Source organism: Chiloscyllium punctatum, chromosome 5 (genome assembly GCF_047496795.1).
Source record: "Chiloscyllium punctatum isolate Juve2018m chromosome 5, sChiPun1.3, whole genome shotgun sequence".
NCBI classification, from domain to species: Eukaryota; Metazoa; Chordata; class Chondrichthyes; order Orectolobiformes; family Hemiscylliidae; genus Chiloscyllium; species Chiloscyllium punctatum.
The window spans coordinates 139,602,212-139,616,146 of record NC_092743.1 but is presented as its reverse complement, the minus strand read 5'-3'; the positions used below and the strand labels follow the sequence as shown (position 1 = coordinate 139,616,146).

Sequence of the window (13,935 nt, the reverse complement as noted above, 5' to 3'; positions counted from 1 at the left end):
CCTTTGAAATTCAATAAACATTTCCAAGGAAAAAACCTAAAAAAAAGCCTTGACAATGGATGGCCCTAGTAGTTGTGAATAGCTCTTACAAGCAACTTGATTATAACATAATGGATAAGCTCTGCGTCCCTGCTCTAGGCAACCCAATACTGTACTTAATGTGGAAATACCATTCACTAGTTTTGGGATAGCAATCAAATTAAATTTTTAATTGCTTATGATATCTTGTCATGATTTGGACTGGGGTGTACAAAGTTAAAAATTACAAAACACCAGGTTATAGTCCAACAAGTTTATTTGGAAGCACTAGCTTTTGGAGCACTGCTCCTTCATCAGGTGATTGTGTCACACAACCATATATAACCTGGTGAGCTGCTTACAACAACCAAAATTTTGGGAAGGCTGGAAGGATTCTGAGACACACCTTCAAACAGAGTGAGAGTTCACCAAGGCAACTTGAGGAGGCTTTCATAAATCAACTGCTGTTTTGCTGACAGAATCAATGAAAACTACAAGTGTCGCAGAAGTAAGAAGAAACTTCTCTCTTTCAAATCCTGCCTTACCTATTGAGTCATCTGTACAACACCTCAAATTACTCAATTACAGAACCATCTTTCATCTTTATACATATTATTTGTCCTTACCTTTAATTTTTGTATACATACTTTTAGCTAATAATGTTACCACCTTTTACTCAAATGAATTTCAGCAATAGTTATGTAATAAATTAACATTTACCTTCTTCAAAGCACAAAGCTTTGTCATTTTTTTTAAAAGTTGAAACACTTTAAAACTATATTTCTGTTTACCAGTAGCATACAGAGTTATAGGAATAGAGTGGGAACTGCTCAATCAGCTACTGACAGACCTAATTGCCTACTTCTGATCCTCTGTTCCTGCAACTGAGGCTGTGAACAGTTACAAAAAGGAATTGCAATTGAAAAGCTACAAATTTCTAGGTGACATCTATTTCATAATGACATTATTTTCATCAGTACAATCTAAATTCACATTAGGCTTATGTACAAGTGGTTCTATGCTATGTTAAATAATTTGTTTCTTTTAAGAACAAACAAACCAATACAATAGTAACCTAACATTTTACTAATATTGTAGATGTCAGTTCCACATGAACTCTGTCTTCTGGTACTCAACCCAGCCCATGTTTGAGCCTCAATACTGAATGCCAACAGGGGAATTGATTGCTGGATGCCATAAACATGTGTCATCAATCTTGTGCTTTCACCCTTTCGTATTTTAATATATTTTGTTCTTTCTTTCCAATATGTGAAAGAATGTTGGGTACTCTTATTACTTCATTTACTAAGCCAATGTCATTGTTTGTTTACTCAGTATTTCAAAGCGTGTTTATTTTTTGCCTCCTTGACTAGTCAGTTATTTGCTTAATAGCAATAAGATACATGAATATAAGTGCTTTGTGCAATTTCAAAGCAAGTCAAAAACAAAACTGAGAATGCTGGTTAAAATGAACTCATTTAAATTGACTAGCAAAAAAAGTGATAACAAAAGAAACTTAATTTTTGTAAAGTGAAGGAATTTAAATCAAATGGTTCAGTTCAGATAAAATTGCCGTTTCAGGCAGCACGGTGGCACAATGGTTAGCACTGCTGCCTCACAGCGCCAGAGACCCGGGTTCAATTCCCGCCTCAGGCGACTGTGTGGAGTTTGCACGTTCTCCCCGTGTCTGCGTGGGTTTCCTCCGTGTGCTCCAGTTTCCTCCCACAGTCCAAAGATGTGCAGGTCAGGTGAAATGGCCATGCTAAATTGCCCGAAGTGTTAGGTAAGGGGTAAATGTAGGGGTGTGGGTGGGTTGCGCTTCAGCGGGTTGGTGTGGACTTGTTGGGCCGAAGGGCCTGTTTCCACACTGTAAGTAATCTAATCTAATCTAAAACAGAACAATCACATTTTAGCATTACGCTGTAGGTTCCTTTTTGATTTTAAACAGTAATAAGTTGATCTTCTTGTACTATAGAATTGTTTCTTCAAAATTATACACAGAATTATGTAATACTTTCATTATCTCAGCTAAATGGACATTCAGGTGACCATGTGAATTAGGCGCAGGACTGGGCCACTCACCCTCTTGAATCTACTCTGCCATGTAATACGATTATGGCTGAACTCATTATTCCACATTCTTGCCTAACTCCAATAACCCAGATATACTCAGAATATATCTATATCTTCCTGAAAAATATTGAAAGACTTTGCTGCTGCTGCCTTTTGAGGAAGAAGTTCCAAAGATTCACAACCCTCTGAAAAAAATTCGAACGTGTCTTAAATTAGCGAGCTCTCGTTTTTAAAAGCTTTGGATTCTCCCACAAGACAAAATATCCTTTCCACATCCAAAGCGTCAAAACCTCTCCAAACTCTTGTGTGTTTCAATCAAGTCATCTCTTACTGATTTAAATGCCTGTGGACACAAGTCTGTATTGTCCATTCTTTCCTCACAAGACAACTCACCTGTTCCAGGTATTAGTTCAATAAAATCAATGTTGAACTGCTCCAAACGTCTTTATATCCTTAAAAAAGGATACCAGTACTGTAAACAGGACTCCAGATATGGTGTCATCAATACCCTGAATGAGAAGCATAACCCCTGTAATTTTTATAGACTCTCAGACATTTACAGTACATCAGGTGGTTATTCAGTCCATTGGGTCTGCGCCAAAGATCTGATTACACTAATGCCCTTTTCCAACTCTTGGCCCATTTCCCTGCAGGTTATAGCAATGTAAGTAAACACTGCTTAAAAGCTACAAGATCTTCTGGTTTTGTACAGTACAATCTGTCTGTATAATATGCAAAACAACACTTTGCATTTTATCTTGGTACATGTGACAACAATAAATCAATCAACTTAACAACCCTTTCAGGCACTAAGATCAAGAATCTCACTCCTTCTAGGTGAAAAAGTCCTTTTGAACCCTCGTCTTGGTCTTCTTCTCCTTACTTTAAATCTTTGGCCCTTGATTATTGACCTCTCTACTAATGGATAAAGGGCCTTCCCATCTACTCTCTCTATGCCCTCATAATTTTATACACGTCTATCAGGTTCACAATCAGCCATTACTGCTCCAAAGAAAACCCTAACCTCGCCAATCCTTCCCCATAACCCAAGACACCCAGCCCAAGCAGCATTCTAGCAAATCTCTCCACATCTCACTATTACCACACTACTCTCAAAATAATCTATAACACTTTATCAGCTTTCATAATTGTTTGCTGAATGAGCATACCAACTTCCTGTGATTCCTGCTCAAGAGCACCTGGATCCCACTGCATCTCAGAGCTACGCAATAGTGTATCTCAATATACACTATTTAGTTCTCTCCATCACTGTTTATTCTGCACAAACAAGATAAAGTCAGGAGAAAAATCACCTGTTGCAGTCGTTTACAACTACCTGATATGAATTAACCGCACCTTCCTGAACAAGCTACTGCCAATGCACTTGGTCTAGTGCATGTATACTGCCAGGGTTTGAGGACGCAAACATGCGCTGGAGTGTCAGAATTTTAAATATTGCTTCAAGCAGCTCAGGCACGCACTGAAATCTTGTGCAATCCACCAACAGTATTCTAAAAAAACATCATTGTCACATGAGCTGCAACAGTGTAAGTAAAAGATAAAGCAACAAGTTTCAAAGTGTACAAGTCCACATGATTATCCTCTAAACACATTCTGCTGCTCCTCAGCTGCTTCCAGCTGCAAGGCCATTCAGGAGATACACATACCATAATGGTCTGTGAAAAATTAAACAGTTCATTCTTAAAATCTGCCAAGAAATATTTGATGTGGTAAATTTCCAGCAATCCAATTCATTGTTCTACAATCCAAGTATTTTCAGCATTATAAACTTCATGGACACTACAAAATGAATTAGTTATTTTAAAGTACGAGCAACATAACATGTACTGTGTGTGTGTGTATTTGATCTCAGCCTAAGATAGAAAATTCCAAATGTTTTCTAAATTAATTATATTTACCACTTAATTTACATTATTCAATTTCAGTAACTTTAATCTGTCAAACTGGAGTGCAACTCTAACTAGCTACTTAATCCTTTTGTTGAATTTTCAGATTTAACACATGTTTAAAGGCCAACCTGTTTCACACTAAATAAAGTTCTGAAAAAGCTATTCTCTCTTCAGATGTAAGTGGACTCCTGCAATGATCCAAATATCTTTAAGGGTCCAATTTGAATCGTTTTTTTTATTTGCAATAAATGAGGATTAATGGGATTGAACGCTAACAGCTTATAACAAATGATGTATAAAGTGCCAAATGTATGATATTAAACAATTACAGCTTATACGCCTCACTTACTGATATCAAGATAAATCTCCCAACTGAAGTGCATGCAGAAAAAATTAAGCAGGAATAAATACAAGGATATCTAATTTTCTATTGCCTCATAGGCCTGTTTTTCGTTCTTAAAAACTCCATCGTGACTAAGCACTATTCCACATTTAATTGAAATTTGAATGGAACAAACACAAGAATCATCACTGGTTGTCTGAAAATGAAAGAAGCAATTTCAACAGGCACTTTCATTTCTCTGCAAAAATGAGAGGCGGGTTAAATTTTGACAATGTTGTAACATTAACTGTAATTGGCACAGGTTAATGCTCTAGGGACATGGGTTCAAATCCCGTGAGGTCAGCTAGTAGAATTTTAAAGAAAATAATTGATAAATCAGCACTATTTCCTCAAATGCTGTTCATGAACCTATTATCATAAAAATCCATTTGATTCACAAATATACTTTATGTAGGTATTTTTATGACCAAGTGAAGAGAGAGAATTGACTTCGTTCTTTTGTAAACTTCGCTTGGTCAGTTGCAATAAATATTTTGATTTGTCATAAATCAATTTGTTGGACCTGTGTAAGGGAGGAGGGACTTGAATCCGTACCTTCTAGTCCAGAGGCATGGACTCTTCCGCTATGCCGTAAAACCGCCTTATTTCTTATTTTAGCATTCCGCTATCACATTTCAATTATAACATAGTTAACTAGGCCAAAATTAAGGAGTAAACTTATAATGCTTTGTTGACTGCAAGGAACATTCATTTAATTACCCACTAATCCTCAAAAAGTAAGAAAACAAAACTTAAAAACACACACACACAAACATAGGTAATAAATTTAAATCGAAGAAAACGTTTCATGTGGATAGGAAAAGTAGACTTTGCAGATTTTTGAAAAAGGTTTACAGTCTTGAAATGTTAGATTTTAAAACAGAGGCTAGTTATTCAATTACAACAACAAAAATAAAAATTGCTGGAAAAGCTCAGCAGGTCAATTAACTTGGTCATAAAAATACCTACATGAAGGATATTTGTGAACCAGATAGGTTTTTATGATGATTGGCAATAGTTTCATGTACATTAGAAGAATTAGTCCTGATTTATCATTTTTTTTTAAAAATCTACTTGCTGCTCTTATGGGATTTGAATCCATATGTCTAAAGTATTAGCTTGTGCCAATTACAGCTAATGTTACAACATAATCAAAATTTAACCCGTCTCACATCTGAGGAAGGGTCACTCAACCCAAAATGTTAACTCTGATTTCTATCTACATATACTGCCAAACCAGCTGAGCTTTTCCAGCAATTTCTGTTTTTGTCTCTGGTTTACAGCATCCACAGTTCATTTAGTCAGGTGGCATATTTAGTAAGATGGTGTATGCTTCTAATGTATAAGTCTAAGTTAATAAAGAAGTGCAGAGTGATTAGTTCCAGTTCTCTGCTTCACTAACCAGTTTTCTGGAAAACAATCTAATTGAGCAGTCATTACTTTGTAGGGTAGAGAATTTCCGACAAGTCACAACTTTGGAGTGAAGAAAGATCCCCTTACCCTACTTTAAATGCTTAAACCCTTATTCTCAACCTGTTCTAGTCTCCTTAGATAGAGGATAAAGCCTCATAACACTGACCCTGTCAAGCCCTTTAAGAATTGTCTAAGCTTCAATTAGAGCAGCTCTCATTCTTCTAAACTATGGAGATTGAATGTCTGAGCTACTGAATCCCACCTTATAGAATAACCCTTTCATTTCAAACTGTATGCAGCTCCACCAGCAGTCAAGAAGCTCAGTAACATCCAGGACAAAAAAGGGCCCACCTGAATGCTACCCCATTCATCATTGGTGGCTACAATGGCTAAAGTGTGCACTTCCTACAAATTGCACTATAACAACTCACCTAGATTCTTTCAATAGCATCTTCCAAACTCATAACCTCTACCATATTAAACAAAAGGACAGCAAATACACAAGAACACCTCCAGCCGCAAGCTCCCTTCCCAGCCACACATCATAGTGACTGAGAACTACATTGTGGTCCTTCACCTTAGCTGGGTTAAACTCTTTGAACTCCCTTCCCAACAATGCTGTGGATGTATCTTCCCCCGCAAGGACTGCAGTGATTCAAAAGGGAGTTCACTACCACTTCTTCAAGATCATTACAGGTGGACAATAAATACTGACTAGCAAGCAATGCCTATAGCCCATTAATTAAATATAAAAAAACAATTTCTACTCCTGCCCACTACCCAAATTCCTGCTGGAATTGCAAATGTATACAGAGGGTGAGATACAATAATTTTAGTGTAGCAGTGCAATAATTGACTGAACTGTGCTGAAAATAGCACTGTAGTACTGAAACAAACTTTGGAAACTGCTGTTTCCTCCAAATAAGATGAAACTACCTTAATTAACAGAAAATTAAAAACAAGAAAATTGTTGTTGGGAGAGGAAAGAACAACTTCAGTATCAGAAGGCTAAAATCATTATATTCCATCAGGACATTTATTTTAATTTTCACATAAAATGGACAAATTGGAAAATTTTCACCATAATATGGTTAAATGTTCCAAAATCTAATGTAATCATGCTTTTTCAGTCATCTTAAGCTTAGGACCTTCATAATATGCCTGGATTTACTTCCACTGCAATAATAACAGAACTTTGAATCATGGCATACACAAAAAGTGCAAAGGTTCAAGGCTTCAGATATGAATGCGGCCTATAAAATCAGACTGGTGTTCAAACAGACTCTTCAAACCTTCGCTAATCATATAAACTACAATATTTACAAAACATACTAATAACAATAAGTAAAAATTGTTTATTTTACTAGTTAAGTGTATCTGAATTAAGTAATTTTCATCCAAAGTTCTATCCCATTTCTACACCTAATTTATATTACCGCAAAGATACCCAGTGAGCAAGAAGTCTTAAAAGACCTTAAAAAGAAACAAATTACACCAAAGATGTGCAGGTCAGATGAATTGGCTATGCTAAATTGCCCACAGTGCGAGGTGCATTAGTCAGAGGGAAATGGGTCTAGGTGGGTTTCTCTTCAGAGGGTCAATGTGGACTGGTTGAGTGGAAGGGCCTGTTTTCACACTGTAGGGAATCTAATCTTAACCATTTCTTATCGGAACATTCAAATGATTGGATGAAATTATCAAATAATGCATATGTTTACTAATCAATGTGGAAATATAATTCTGCTGATTATATTTGAATTTATAATGTCAAAGACATAAACACAGAAAACAGTATAAACATATTAAGTTCTGGAACAAAGTTAATAAAACTAATACTCTGTTAATGCGCAACAAATGTCAATATATTTTGTAAAGTGAATTTGCAAAAAAACCACAATGCAGTTTGTTCCAAAAACATTTGACATCACACAACCTAATTAAGATCAAGTAACAGCCGGGTGGTGATATATTAACTTTGACACATCATGATACCGACTGCATCACTGCTCTCTTGCTTCACACTTGCTGCTTACAACATTAAAACACATCCTCAAGACATATGCTCACAAACTCAGAAACACAGAGTTATAGCCTTGCAGCATAGACTATTTCATTTCTTAAAAATAATTTGGATAATAAATATATTGCTCCCTGTTTCACAATATTAATAATGCGAAACAAAATAATCAATAACAATTCAAACACAAAATGTGAACTTTCCTGTAATCTTTCACTCTCCGGTGTTAATTGACCTAATATATTTTTAGCATTTACATCAGCTTTCCACTTTTAAGTTTTCTTTTTATTTTAATAGCTCCCAGTTGCAGAATCCTATCACAATAATATTCCTACATAAGTTAATCAGAATTAATAAAATTAAGATAATGTAATTTCTCACCCATTAAGGTTGCTAGAAGGCAGAGGGAAGACATTTCAAGATCAATATGCTCTTGCATCTCCTTAACGGAAGCTCTACCAGATGCTTCAGGTTCTTCAGTTTTCCAGGAATGAGCTGCAGATGTTGAAGCAGCAGGAACAGATTCCTTGCTGTCTTTCAGAATCTCCACAGAAACACAATCACCGTGTTGCAGAGGCAAAACCTCATTCTCCCATCCCACTTTAGGTGGGTGCAGTTCCTTCAGAGGAAAGCCATGCCGTATACATTGCAAACGCGGGGGAAGGCTAAATTCTTTAGCTATGCTTTCTTGAAACTCAGAAAATGTTACAGATGCTTGAAGGGTCAATGTTGCCTGTCGGCCATCGCTAGTGGTTACTCTAATCTTTTTTACTTTGGATGGTGATGTGGAATAAGGGGACTTAATGGGAGTGGCTGGAGCAGACGATGGCCCATCTTTAACAATTCCAGGAGAGGATGGTTGGCCTGGTACCTTCTGATCTTGGCGTAATTTGTCAGTTTTCCGCTTTTGCACAGTAGCTGCATGGTCGGTAATATTCTGCTGAATACCTCGTTCAGTTTTGCTCATGTTCAGTTCTTCTTTATGCAGAGTCTTTGATTTCTGACCCATTAAAATTATTTTGGTTGGTAAATGTGGTTCTGATGCTGGTTCATCTTGCAAGTCACCAACTCTACGACTGTGTGCCCCTTCAACAGTGACCGGAGTATATTCATCAGGATTTTTTTTAGCTGTATGATGTAATATAGTGTTAACAACCTTCTGAATCAAAATTTCACTTCCAAATTCACCAGGAAAATGCTTAGTAACAAGCTTCATAGCAACATCATAAACATTGCTGTTTAGCGTCACATCGCTTTCATACTGAAACCAATAAACAGTTTCTCGAACCACCCTCCCATTCCATTCCAAAGTTATTGGGAATGCCTCAGGTAGGTTATCATATTCCTTTCCTTCCCAGAAATGCTTGTAGCCACAACCACATTTACCTCCAGCAGATCTGGTATTAGTTCGATCTCCATCTAAATACACAACAGAACCATCCCCTTTGACATGGCGCATAGAAGTACCATGACACCAGTTGCAAGATGTTAAGTGACTCAAATTGTAATCTGGCACCAGTACATCTTCTTTAGGGTCATATGAGCAGACCAGATGATTGACAGGAAAGCTGTAATTTTTGTCTGGTTTCAGTTGGCCATAGGTGCTTGTAGCTAAGTTGTACAGCTTTCCTCCTGGAGCTAACCATTCAGCAGGCACATGAAGTTCAGAAAGAGCACCACAAATCAAACATTTTTGCAAACGATTTTCAATTACGGCCTTCTTTGCAGCTTCAGTAACATCTTCAGGTTGTATTCCAATCACCCCTGTCCTTCTGTATATATACTGATGAACATCTGCTACCAGAGAAGGGTGAATATCATGTGTCTTCAAGAAAATTTCTTCCATGGCAGCAACTAGCCTCTGCAAGTACTTGTCCTGCAAACTTCGGTCACCTCCCAAAATACAGTTGTCATCTTCAAACTGGATATACTTCCGAATAAGCTCCTGTGGTACACCCCAAGCTTTGGGCAACAATTTCAAAGGAAGCCTTGGTAAAGGACCCCTTTTTATCCCAACCAAAGGTATATAATGGTTGCGTCCTGAACTGCTCCATGCAATACAAATAGGTTTATTTAGCTGTCCATCCTTACCCCAACATTTTTCTGCAGGGACTAATCCTGGGAGAAAAGTAGCTGAATAATCACCACAACTTCTCATTCCACTCAGGGAATCCAACAAAATTATTGGACGATGTAACACATTGGCCAACCCAAAGATATGAATATTACGTAGACCTAAAGGTACTCCTTCAGGAGGAACAAACAAAGGATCACACTCGTTAATGATATCCTCCCATTCTGCCGAATCAATGAAATCATGAAATAATGCTTTGTAACGATCCAGGTTTACCTTAAAATGCTGTTTGAGATTTTCACGCAAAGCATGCCAAAAAAGTTCTCTTCCTACTAAAGCCCTGGACACAGCATGAACTAAACAATGACCATCACCATCCACATGTACAGGGATTAAACGCTCTTGATTACTATTTGCCTTCTTGATTTCCTCAAGGGTATCGTGGAGGTATAAGAGACTCCCTGAACGGTCTTTTCCATAACCCATAGTCCCAATATGCTCTGGATCAATAAGGAAAGCTCTGTCACCTAACAGGGCACAATCAAACATTTCCCCTTGGTTCATCGCTTTCAAGAGCTTGGCTTTCCCAGTTTGCTTATCCATGCCATACCGGGTCAAGATGGGAGACAGCAGTTTACAGTGGTAATTGGACAGTCCCATCACTTTCACCATTTCCGTGCCCTTTTTTGGGGCGGTGACTCCCAGCAAAGCATTCCTCAGCAGGTTGTGCAGCACCACATCTGGGTCGGTGACTTCCTCTATATTGACTAGATTTCTTTGTTCATGGCGCTGACCGCATTCAGTACATTCTATACTGACTCCATAGGCTGGGAAAAACAGCCGAGCCTGGCACTTGGGATCCGGACACGTACCCGACAGAATACGTTTGTCTTTTTTCTTAGATCCTTGCAACATTGTTTCATTGATTATTCCTGATTATAGTAAAACCAGTCTATGTAATATATATGTATATATAGTCGTTAATGCTCACAGTGTCATAGTCAGTTGATAATGGGAAAGACTGCTCCTATCATCAATATTCTTGAGTGGGAGACGAAACACGGAAGTACTCAGTTTCCTCCTCTTTCTCCTTCCACCCTCAGTTTCCGTTATGAAACGAAACGAAACAAATCCCTTTTACTGAAGGCAGGAGACAGCGGTGAAGAAAGAGAGAGAGCTAGAGAGGGAAGGCAGGTTGATTGACTGTGGGGACAGATACGCATGCGCCGGGGTCGCGCCTCCTCTTGGGAATTGTAGTTTCCTGCCGAGCCCATGGCCGTCCGCTTTGCGGGTGGGACGTGAGGCGTTCGAACTACAAGTCCCAGAGCGCATTGAAGTGAGTAGCGGGCGAGTTCATGGAGAGGAGGACTTGAACTGCTGGAGCAGCGAAAGGCGTGCTGGGAGTGGAGGTGATGATTATATCGCGTTTGTGTTTTTTTCCTAGCTTTTTGATGTCGTAATTTCTGTGGTAATATGGTCCCGTGACCTTATCACCCGATTAAAAATTATTTTCACAGGCGATCACCCTGCCTCACGAGTTGATGCCCTGTAACTGAGGGCACGCGTGTGTTTATGGGGCTTTCAAATGTGTGTTGTTTGATTTCCCCACCCGCTCTTGTGCAGGGAGGAGTTGACCGATGGGGCTCGCTGTAAGTTTTTGTCAGTTTAGATTAGGAGTTGCTAGGCCTGCCGCGCGGTTACCAAGGAAAAGCCGGTGTCATAGTTACCCACCATTGTCTGCCTTTGATGACGTTTAATACCCCGCTGCGCGCCTGCGCTGAGTCGCCGGTGACGTCAACGAAATGGCCGCTGGTGGTGGGGCAGACAATGAGAGGTTGTCGCGACCTTCTCATAGATCCATTTCCCCACCAGCTTAAAGCTGTAATAAACCATGCTCCGAAACGGAAACAGAAATTGTCGGAGAAACTCAGCAAGTCAGGCAGCATCTGTAGAGAGAGAGAGGGAGAAGAATCTGAAGAAAGGTTCACTCAGCAAAACAAACCAGAGACCTGCAGAAGCTAAACATCAGAAACAAAATATGAAATTGCTGGAAAGACTCAGCTGGTCTGGCAGGTTCTCCGAAAGGGTCACTGGACCAGAGAAGTTCACTTGGCTTTGTCTCCACAGAAGCTGAGAGTGTGTTGCTGGCTCTCTCTCCACTGATGCTGCCAGACCTGCTGGGTTTCTCTAGCAATTTTGTTTTTTTTGTTTCAGATTTTCGGTATCTGCAATTCTTTGGCTCATCCTCACTGGTTATATAATCAGGCAGCATTCAAGGAGCCTGACCTGCTGTGCTTTTCCAGCGACACACTCTCAACTCTGATCTCCAGCATCCGCAGTCCTCACTGTCTCCTCTCCACATATGCTGCCAAGACCTGCTGAGATGTCCTAGCAAACTCTCTGATTTTTTTTATCTGAAGAAGGGTCACCGAACTCAATGTTGACTCCTGTTTTCTCTAGAATTTTGAAGTTTTACGGGTGTAGATAGAGTGTGGTGCTGGAAAAAGGGCAACAGGTAAGGGAGAATCTGAGATGCAGAAGAGTGGCTGTATCCGGCAGGACCCTTCATCAGGACTAGGGAAGGGTCCTGAGAAATGGGGAGTTGGGGCTGGGGGGAAGGGTTCGGGGGTGGTCTAATCAGTGGCTTCAAGATATTAAAGATTGGGTGAATAAACGATTCATATTGATTGGAGATTCTAAAACTAGGGGGTATTCCAAAAAGTAGGTTCAGACTGTTCAGGAGAGCTATTCGGAAGCACGTCTATGCACAGAGGAAGGTAGATGTTTGGAACTCAAGATTAGAGTGGTGCTGGAAAAGCACAGCAGGTCAGGCAACTTCCAAGGAGCAGGAAAATTGATGTTTCTGGCAAAGCATTTGCAGTGCCCTCTTCTGCCAAGATGTTTGGAACTGTCTTTCATAAACATAGGTGGATGCTGGATTGGTTGTTAATTTTAAATATGAGAATTGTTTTGTTAAACAAAGGCATTAAGGGATAAGGGCCAAAGGCCAGAGATCAGCCAAGATCTTATCAAACGGTAGAATAAGCTCACAAGGCTGAATGCCCTACTCTTGTTTGTATATCTCCATGAGTTTGTTTCTCTCTCCACTGATGCTGCCAGACCTGCTGGGTTTCTCTAGCAATTTTATTTTTTTATTTCATATTTTCAGTATCTGCAATTCTTTGGCTCATCCTCACTGGTTATGTAATAAAACACTGCAAATTTTGTTGAATAAAAGTTATGAAAAAGCTCTGAAGCAAAAATATGATTACTTTTTTAACATTTCTGAACCATTTGTCCAAGTTTCAATGTCAAATGGCGTGGATTTAATTCTGCACCAGCTGAGGTTATCATTAAGGTCTCAGCTTCTCACCCTCTTCCCCTCAGGTTAAACCACCACCAGTCATCTCCCTGTCATGAGACAGCATCCCTATGGCAACTTTACCTTTTACATCTTGATAATAATGAAGTATCTGTCATTTAAAAGCTAAGAAATTGCTATTGTTCAGTTACGGAGAAAGCTCTCAATGTTGTTTTCCTGCTATGTCTCATCTTTCTCCCACAAATCAACATTTTAATTAGATATTAGTTGTGGCCACATATCAGAAATTCACAGATATGTGTTCGTTCCTGTTTCTCTTTGAATTGTCTGTCACAGTCTGAAACCTGTGAGGGGAAATCATGATTTCAGATAGTATCAGTGGTTTTTCACACATTTAGAATTTGTTGTGATTTTTTTTCCAAGGGAATGGAGACAGCAATGCAAATGCTTCCAGTTAACAGTTTGTTAATAAATTCCACAATGAGCTCAACTGTCTTTTCAGTGTATTATTTTCAGTTGGGTCCACTGGTAAAAGAAAACGTGCAGCTGTTGTGAGCACAGTGGCAGTCATGAATACCAATGGGTGCTATGAATTAGAATCTCTACAGTGTGGAAACAGCATGCCACCTGGACCTAGCCTCACACCATATCCTCATAACTTTTCATTTCCCATGGCTTATCCACCTAGCCTGCATATCCCTGCACACTACAGGGCAATTTAGCATA

General features: G+C 39.1%; 1 protein-coding gene across 1 annotated transcript in view; it reads right to left on the bottom strand.

The window, feature by feature from the left end:
* Nucleotides 1–11,588, bottom strand: part of vcpip1 (valosin containing protein (p97)/p47 complex interacting protein 1) — a 31,002-nt gene extending 19,414 nt beyond the window's left edge. The window contains exon 1 of the mRNA XM_072571507.1: nucleotides 8,195–11,588. Within this exon, the coding sequence (XP_072427608.1) occupies nucleotides 8,195–10,802 (2,608 nt within the window). The 5' untranslated portion in view covers nucleotides 10,803–11,588. The remainder of the gene's footprint in view (nucleotides 1–8,194) is intronic.
* Between the last annotated feature and the right edge of the window lie 2,347 nt (nucleotides 11,589–13,935).